Raw genomic sequence first — 9,422 nt, 5'->3', positions numbered from 1 at the left:
ATTTTGAAATATTTTTGACATTTTTAATGTACTAAATAAACATTTGACGTAAGTTTTTGTCACATTTGGGCCATCCAATAGAGCGCATGCGTCAGAATCACTTTTTTTATGTCAACTGCTTAAAAATATGAATTCCCAAAGCGTATAGACAAATAATTCAGTGCGTGAAAGTGCAGTCTTGCGCTGATGTTTGTCATGTATTGATCGCTAGGGGTGGAGCGGGAGTGGGCCTCCGAACTTCAACTGCAAACTTGCAGCAAAAGGAGGTCCAACGGTTGCAGCAAAAGGAGGTCCAACGGTGCACGAGAGGCGTTCTGGTGCTCAAACCCAAAGCCCCCAGCATCACGCCCTCCGCGTGCGTCCGAGTGCGCGCGCGTGAAGCGAGAGATCCAGGCGAGGAGACTCATCCACTCAGGTTCGTGCGACTGCCGCAAAAGTGAGCGTTGTGACGTCACCGCTGATAGGACACAAGGACCTGCTAGCTAGCTAGCTAGTTGCTAACGGCGCGTGTTTGGCAGATCAAGCAGAGAGGAGAAAGCGGCCAACATGACGACTGCAAGTCCCAAACCGCGCGGGTTAGTCCGAGAAGCAACCCACCAGATTATCGCAGGAGGCTCCGCAGGTAGGAGCGATTTACATAAAATCATCAAACTTAAAAAAATAAATAAATAAATATTACGCAACAGTTCTTTGCTAACTCCGCTTGTGCTGGCGACCTGTGGCGCTTGGAAGTGACGTCACACATCCGCGATGATAACAAAAGTGTTAGTACTTGAAATCGCACTGCTGCGGTACACAATGTTCCTAGCGGGGGTTGTCCGGGTCGCCATGCCGAAGATGATGCGTCCCAGCCGGGATAGTTCTGGTCCGGTTCCTCCTCTTATTTCGCGGTGCTTTGCGGGACGTCACGGTGACGTTGGCGCGCATGCGCGAAGGCTTTGTTGAAACAACACACTTTATTGGTTTGACGTGTCACAGCTGAAGCGTAGCGGGCATTTGAAAAAACTTTATTGACAAAATTCATGACGTATGTTGTATGTTGATGTATATATTGAAACAAGTTTTTTTTAATTAAACTTCAGCTAGGTAGAGAAATATTGGCCTTTTTTTAAAGTAACAAATTCATATTGTGTGTTTTCTTCATTTCTCTTCTTTGATCAAAATAAGCAACCATTTAGTCGATAGTGGTGTCCATACTGTGGCCCGGGGGCCATTTGCGGGCCACCATCCGCATTTTTTAGGTCCGTGGCATACACTAAAAATGCATGTTTACATGGTTCGCAATGCTATTTCAAAGGTTTTGATGTCGGATAGCATTTGAAGTGTAAAACAAAAACACTGCTTTTCATCTTCACCTTTAACCGAAAGTATTGGCGTAGCTGTTTTTTTTTTTTCCAAACATCCAATTTATATTTGTAATTGCTTGGGTGATTTATTTTTACTTTTCAAAATATGTTTTATAAGTTAAAATAAAAATATGGCCATTAGTTTAGTTTGGACCCCTTATTGTATTCGATTTCCAGTGTTTTATGGCCGCAGGACAAATGTGCCTGTTGTAAGTGGTCACAAGTTTGCTCACATGCCTTCTAAGCGTTTTGAAAAATCCTCCCGAAACCAAGCGGGAAGTGAGCGCAAGTGTATCATCTTGCTGTTATTTTTTTTTTCCCCCTCCATCTTTTTGAATCCAGCACACAAGAATTCCTTGTGTTCCTCCCAGAAGGCCTGTAACAAAAATGATATTGCGTAACTTGCTCGGCATATTGAAAACATGTGCTAGGGCTGAACTGGAGCAAAACAATGAAGCAGGATGGGGTTACGGGGGGGGGGGGGGGCGCTGACACGTATGTTGCAGTGATAACGTCGCATGGATGCACTCTCGACCCGGAGTTTAGTTTACTTTAGTTTTGTTAGTTTTCCCTAACTATCATAACTTTGACCCAAGACTAGCGTCAGTCAACGTCTATAGACTGCATGTAATGATTAACTTAAAAAAAAACATACTGTATAGCGATTTTTTTTGTCATTTTTTGCATCAGTGATTTCATATTAATCATAAAATATATTTATTAGAATATAATATATTTTACATCAGTGTACTAGTGCAGCTATCATTTATTTTTAGGACGCACAAGGGGTGGCAATCCTTACATGATGCACTATGACTTTGAGTGTGTGTGGCTTTAAGTAATTTATTCCCAACGGCATATTTTTATTATTTTTTTTTTAATCCAGACATTATTGCTGCACATCTGTTAGTCCAGACACGTGGTTAAAAGTGCTAGCTAGCGGTGGTGCGCTAAATCAAATGAGCAAACGTAAAAGTTTGTTTTTGCAATTGGAAATGTGCAAAAACAAACCACATTTTTTAAAATTCTTTTTCAGGTGTGAAATTTCATGTTAATTGATTGTTTTTCTTTCTTTCTTTTTGTCATGTCACTTGCTGCAAAAAAAGAAGCTCCTTAAAAGGACGATACCACTTGAGGCGTTAACGTAACACGTTCAGTAGATTTAACGTACAGTTTGCTTTTTTATTTTCGCATTTATTTACGTTTGTCAATTGGCTTGTTTTCCAATGAGTTACCTAAACTTTTGGCCGACACTTGACGAAACGTATGGCGACGTTAGGTCAAAGTTCTTGCAAGGTCAGGAGTTGTTTTCTCTATGGCATAGCATCGGATTAGCGTTAACTTTCGCCCTGGAAATTGTGTGAGAATATACAGTGTTGCATACCAGAGATAATGCACCGTTTATCAGCCACTCCTTGACTCTTTTATATTTTTTTTGGACGGGGGTTGAATCACCAGGTGTCCTGTCAAAGATATCAACACTCAAGCTGACAGGCGGGAAAAGAAAACACATACTGTAGTTGTTTCATTTAGGTTGAACTATACTGCAATTCACTGTAAATGCCACAAGATGGAGGCAAAGAAAAGGAAAAAAAAATCAATATAAATATTTGAAAACGTCTCGTAAAATAAATAATAAATATTTAATGAATTCACCTGAAGATATTTAATATTCATGCATTCCTTTTATTATTTATTCATATGTTATTTATCGATTCTAGTCTATATATAATACAAAAAAATCATAATAAAAATTGTGTCAACTCCAACTCTAATGCCGAGTGGTATGGTCGCCGCCATATTGGATGTGGCAAAGTGCTTTATTTGCAGGGCATTCCTCATTAAATTTGTGCCTGGAGCCATAGCCATCTTTTCCCTCAACGCCAGATATCACCGAATTAAGACCGTACAATGATTTTTATTCATATTTATTTTTCATTAAAAAATATTTATATGCCTATACATACTATATAGGATTTCCATAGATAGAGAGCAAGTAAATAAATCCAAATAATTCATCCATTCGCCCTCTCTTGGAATGGTTTAGCATCGTCTTTAGCAATTACTCCCCCCTACTTATTAGAAATGGTTTGCTCCTCGTTTTCTTAAGCAGGCACCTGTCCCCCCCCACGTGTTTTTTTTTTCTCACCTTTGCAGGAACCGGAAGTTTGTGGTAAGTCTGTTTGCCTTGGTTAAGCTAGCAATTTAGCTTCATGAACGTGGAATCTGTTGATTTTCTATATGTTTTATTAGAAAGAGTAATCGTAGACTGTTAGTTATCTGTTAAAAATAAATAAATAAACCAAGTGAGCCAAAATGTGAAGGTGTGCCCTCTGCTGTCCGTTAGCAATGCTAATGACATATTTGAACCACTTCCTGTGTCCTTTTGAACGTAAACACAACGATGCTAACGCGATAATTATTAACATTTTCTTTCTTTTACTTTTTTTTTTCATACTGCTGTGACAAACAAAAAATGATATCGCAAAATAGGAAATGTTGGCTTGGGCCCCGCTATTTTTTTTTTAATCTATTTCAGTGTCCCACGATATATGCTAAAATGAAATATGAATTGGCTTGATTTTTGCTGTAACTTTAGACTGCCTCAAAAATTCACGTTTTGCAACTTAACAAATTATGATCATCTTTATCTAATTTGTACCTCCGATTGCAAGTATTTGATAACACATAAGTACTTTTAAAGGGGATTTCAGCATTTTGCACGGAGACGGTTCAAAGAGGAAGACTGCGTTCTATGTAGTCTTTTCGGTTTGTTTACCTTCCTGTTTTTGGACTTCACTTTTTAGTCTGAAGTCCCCTTTTCCCCCTGTACGATGCAATGTAGCATGAAATGTATTCAAAAGATTTTTGTTAGCATCTTTTGTTTCTTTACTAACTGCAACCTGATACCCGCTGCGCATGACTGTAGTTCTCTTTCAGTTTTTGACAAGCTGTCTGCATTTCATTTGTTTGGGGAAGTTGCACCTTGCACGATTTTTTTGGGTCTATTATTATTTTGTAATTCGTTTCTTACTGCTGTGTTTTGTTTTAAAGGCATCAGCAGCATTTTTTTCGGGCGTTTTTTATCTGCTGGTCTTGTCATAAAACTTTTACTCAGTGGATTTCTTTGACTTCCTTTCCAAAAATGTCCACAAGAGGGCGGTAGTTTCACACGCTAAATGTTTTCGTGCAGTAGCGGTGCAAGGTTTTTTTTTTTTATTATTTTTTTTTTTAGCGGTTAGACGCTTTGGGACACATTCATAAATCCATGACAGCCATGTGCTTAGAAAAACAAAACAAGAGCTCTTATTTGTCACAGGGTCTTGAAAAAGCTAACAGTGCTAACGCTAACATAGCATAGAATTTCATTTCAAGTTTGGAGTTGACAGTTTTAAGTTTCTCTACCTAAATGTAAAAGTACAGTTTATGCGGCTTTAAAATAACCTTTAGATTTGTTTTTTTCCACCTCACATTTCCAATTTCCGTTTTTTAAAAGAAGAAATTACAAATGACACAAATAAAATTAGTCCAAACCTGCCTTGTTATACAGAAAACAAGCTGCTTATTTCTTGTTGGAAACTAAACTGCTTTCATGAACATATTTTGGAATCAACATGTATTAACTTTATTTATTTATTTAATGTATTAACTCATTGAATGCCAGAGACGTATTTTAACGTTTTAACGACTCCTGACATTGAATCCCAGATACTTCAGCATTGATTTAATACTTAAGTATCTGGGATTTAGTGTCCAAAATCAGTTTTTTTTTTTTTTTTTAATGTTTTTTGGGGCTTTTTTTTTGGTTGTTTTACATAGAGAAACAATGTGACAAAACCCAGTGGATGAACTCTCTTTTGCAGTGTAATGCTCAGTTTTTTTTTCTTTCCTGTATTTCAGGCTTCAAAACTGTGAATTTAGTAGATAATAGGGTCAAAATTCAATCATTTGTTTTCATCCTCCTCCGGCTCACATGTCAAATTTGTGTTTTCACAAATAAGTGGTCCCTTCCCATTGGCCTGTAAATATTTCTTGAAAATCTTTACATTATATGAACCTTTTTTTTTTTTTAACTGGCCTGCAAAACTAAGCCCTGCAAAATATCATTTTTAGTCCAAGCGGCGGGCCACCGAAAAATAAATGGCGGGCCGCAAAAGGCCCCCGGGCCACAGTTTGGAAACCACCACTGTAAATAGTGCACATGAGCGCTGATATGCTTTGATTGATCTGAAAAATTAATGAACTTATTGAACAAATCACCCTTGGGATTACGTTTGTAATAACGGATCCAACTGACTCATAGCCGAGCCCGAGAAAGTGTGTGTGTGTTTGCGTGTGTGTGTGTGTGTGTTTTTCTTCCCTCTACATACAGGAAGCGTCCATCGCCAATCACAGGGCGAATTAGGCCTAATATTTATTTCCAGAAACAATCGTGTGCGTGTTTGGCCGGGCCGTGATTGAATCCCCGGCGGACATGTTGGAGACAGATGTGCGTGGCGATGACCTCATACGTTGGAAGCCATATTGAGTTTTTTGATCTGGATCGAAGGGGGGGCGGGGGAGGGGGGGGTCACTTTCTCCCGTTATCACCATGATGATGGAGGAAGATTTTGACGTGCGATATGGCATCCATCTTTTGACAGATGCCTGTCTTTCAAAATGGCCGCCTTGTTGTTCCTCATCACAAGCGCCGCTTGTTATTTTAGTTCCTACTCATTTCATGCGCAATAATAACGGCCGCAAGATTTATCATCTCATTACGAGTTCCCGGGGAAATGTGAACAATCGCTGTCGTTGGATATTAGCGCAGAATGCCAAACAAATGAACACTCGTGATTTCATTCAAAAGAAGAAGCCTAAAAAAGGAGAAAGTATGCGCAGTGTTTTTTCAGGACTCGGAGCAACGCTGATTGAAAATAAATATTTCGTTTAGAGCTGTTTTCAGCTTTTAATCGCTGGCGTGACTCCTAAGTCGCATTTGGGTGAATTTGTTTTTAAAAAAATATATATGCTTGATGCCGCTTCTTTCAGAACGATACCAACTACGCAGCTCTTGAGATTTTAGCGATACCAATTATCGATACCATTAGTACTTTTGATACCCCAGATTTCCCCACGTGTTTATTTTTACACATTATTGACCAGTCTTAAATGTAAAAAAAAAAAAATATATATATATATATATATATATATATATATATATAGCTTTAGATACACATTTATAATCAATAATACATGCGGTTTTACATATAGATAGATAGATAGATAGATAGATAGATAGATAGATAGATACTTTATTCATCCCCGTAGGGAAATTCACATTTCCAGCAGTATCCTCAAGTCGAGATATAAAATATGAGAAATAAAATATATTTAATGTATATATAAAAAATATATGTAAATATTTGTATGTTTTATAATGTATCATTTGTATATTTTGTATATATATAGCATTTATAATAAACATATTTATACATATTTTTATTTACATGCATATTTATATATGTATACATATATGTATATATTTTAACGTTTATTTACATGATATATTATTGGTTATGTATTTTTCACATATGAAGAACATTTTTTCGGGTTTTTTAAACATAAAAAAATGGTTAAACATAAACATGGAAAAACCAACAACACATATTGATATAAACCGCTTCCATATAACAGAAATCCGATCCAGCTCGTGGTCTACCCGCATCGGGATCCACCTCGGTTCTTCTTGGGATTTCGTCCCAGTGGCGTCGTGTCAAACGAAAACCCGAACACTTCAAAGCGCAGCATATAACGACGCCGTTGATTCTCACCTGCCTGCCATTAGCATGAGCAAAATCAAAAACATGCGCACTCTGGGACTTTTTTTTTTTTTTTTTTTAATAGACAGACTCCGAGTCCAATGGGCCTTTGCGCCGACAGAAAACACCCCCTTCTCTCGGTCCGCTTACTTTTAAAAGTCAACCCGCTACAGGCGGATCCCGCGATGATAAAGTAAGCTAACTTACGAGCGGCGCGGCCGATAAGGACGTGGGGCGTTTGGACGAAACCAAGGTGCGCGTCGGAACATCTGTTTCTTTTCATCCCCAGAACATTACACGGAGCACTACTGGGTCTTCGTGCTTGTCATACTGGACATGATGGAAACATCTCAGTTTAGCGATCTTCCGCAAAATGACGATTGACCAAAACGTCCGATCCGGCCAATGTTTATTTGCGGGAGAATGCTCGGCTCGCTTTTAGCGCTCATCCGAAAAGACCCGCTACGCTTTTCCAACCTGCCATTCGTGTCGATATATTTTCAAGGGGCCCCATCATAAAAAGTCAACTTTTTTTTGGAGCGTTTAACCACGCTAGCTTGTTGATTCCTCACCCTAAAAACCCCCAAAGTGTTTCCATATTTTCCGGACTGTAATCCGCAGCAGCAAAAATTGAGCAAAAAAAAAAAGTCACGTATAAGCCACACTGGATTTTAAGCCACGGGCTCAAATCATAAGAAAAAAGTCACGTGTTATATTCCGAAAAATACAGTCTTGTCTCATGACGGCATAAAAAATGCGTACATCTCCGTACTGCTCGTGCTAGAGGAAACACCCGCTGACCTTACCCACGTCTTTTAGTTTCGTTTATTTTTTGAGGAGCAATTTTCCATCGATTTGGCCAAACAGCGATGTTATATAAATTATTTACCTTTTACTGTAGGAAAATGTGATAATACTGTAGAAAGTGGCGAAAATGTGTGTTGTGCGCCGGACATTCAATGTCAGTTACTCGCAGGCTGAACTTTTGCCATCACTGCTTGGTTCCCACGGGGGCCGATTTCATTGAAGGAAGATGTGTCATGGACTACGATCTAAAGATGCCGTTTTGCGTTTTGATATGAGCACATGGCCTGTTTTTGGCTCCTGTACTCACTCTGCGCTCCTTGTGACAGTAAACGCTCAAGATGTTGGTCAAGATGTTGTCGGGATGGATGCTTTGTGGCCAGTCGCATCATAAAGGGGGCGTGGCAGAGGTGCGGCTTCGGTAAACGAGACGTTTCACTTCTCGGTTAGAAATATCGCGTATTGACTTTTCGCAAGTCGTTTTCGGTTGACAAGTCGGACATTTAAAGCGGAGCAGAATGATATCCTTCCCCACCCACCCGGTTGAAAAAAATATGCAACCGACGAATATACTCGTCGACGGCAGCGAATGAGTTAATTTCGGGGGCTGGATGAGGCTTGTGCTTCATCACGGCACGTTGAAAAGTCCCCGATCGCCCGCTTAACCCCGCGCTCCCTCCTCGCAGGAAACCTTCAAACTGGATACCAGTTGGGATCCGCTAATTACAAAGGCGGCGTGCCGCGCGTCGCGACCGTCGCCGTATAAATAAACGTAATAAGTAGTGTCCGCCAAGGCCAAGGGACGAGCGAGAAGCCCGGAATGACACGGCACTTTCCCGTGGCGTGCGTGTGTTCGTATACACAGCGTCCACACGCTGGAAGTCTCGGCGGCCGTTGCGGGGACAACTCTATCGTGATAAATGTCATGAGGTCATTTGTCTTGCGCGCTCTCCGGGAGAGAGTCCGTCGGCGCTCTCGCCCGGTGGCCGCGCTCAAGGCTTCAATTAGGGAAGCTCAAATTGATAGATCTTTGGATTATTTCGGATCTCCGGCGCTACGCTGGATGACATGCCGGAGAAGACGCTGGCGGCGCACCAGGGAGACAATGCGGCCCGTGAGAAAGTCAGCCGAATGTCCGCTTGGGGTAGCGCTTCTCCGTTAGCGCCCCCTAGGAAAGAGAAAAGCTTTCGCGCCGTCCCACTCGACTGGAAAGAAGGTTAACTACTTTTAACTAACTACCTTTTTTAACGGCGGTTATACACGTTACAAGTTAGTCTAAAACCGAAAAAAAAATAAGCAAGTGCAACTAACTGCCTGACAGAAAATATATATATTTTATTGCAATTACAGAAAAACAAAGCTTTTTCCCTAGGGATATTATGTAAGATTTTCATCTATACAAAATACGTAAACATAGGTAAAAAAAAAAAAAGTAGCATTTTTGACAAAAGAAAAAAGCAAAATAAATCAA

The 9,422-nt window shown here is 39.9% G+C and overlaps 1 protein-coding gene across 1 annotated transcript in view; it reads left to right on the top strand.

Moving 5' to 3' along the window:
- Positions 1 to 213: 213 nt before the first annotated feature.
- slc25a21 (solute carrier family 25 member 21) overlaps positions 214 to 9,422 on the top strand; it is a 75,440-nt gene continuing 66,231 nt past the window's right edge. The window contains exons 1-2 of the mRNA XM_088433028.1: positions 214 to 415; positions 519 to 622. Coding sequence (XP_088289154.1) covers positions 547 to 622 — 76 coding nt within the window. The 5' untranslated portion in view covers positions 214 to 415; positions 519 to 546. The remainder of the gene's footprint in view (positions 416 to 518; positions 623 to 9,422) is intronic.

The sequence above is a fragment of the Hippichthys cyanospilos genome, chromosome 14 (assembly GCF_059441005.1).
Source record: "Hippichthys cyanospilos isolate Australia breed blue-spotted pipefish chromosome 14, RoL_Hcya_1.0, whole genome shotgun sequence".
Taxonomy (NCBI): Eukaryota; Metazoa; Chordata; class Actinopteri; order Syngnathiformes; family Syngnathidae; genus Hippichthys; species Hippichthys cyanospilos.
Note: the sequence above shows the minus strand (reverse complement) of the source record. Positions and strands in the feature narration are given on the sequence as shown.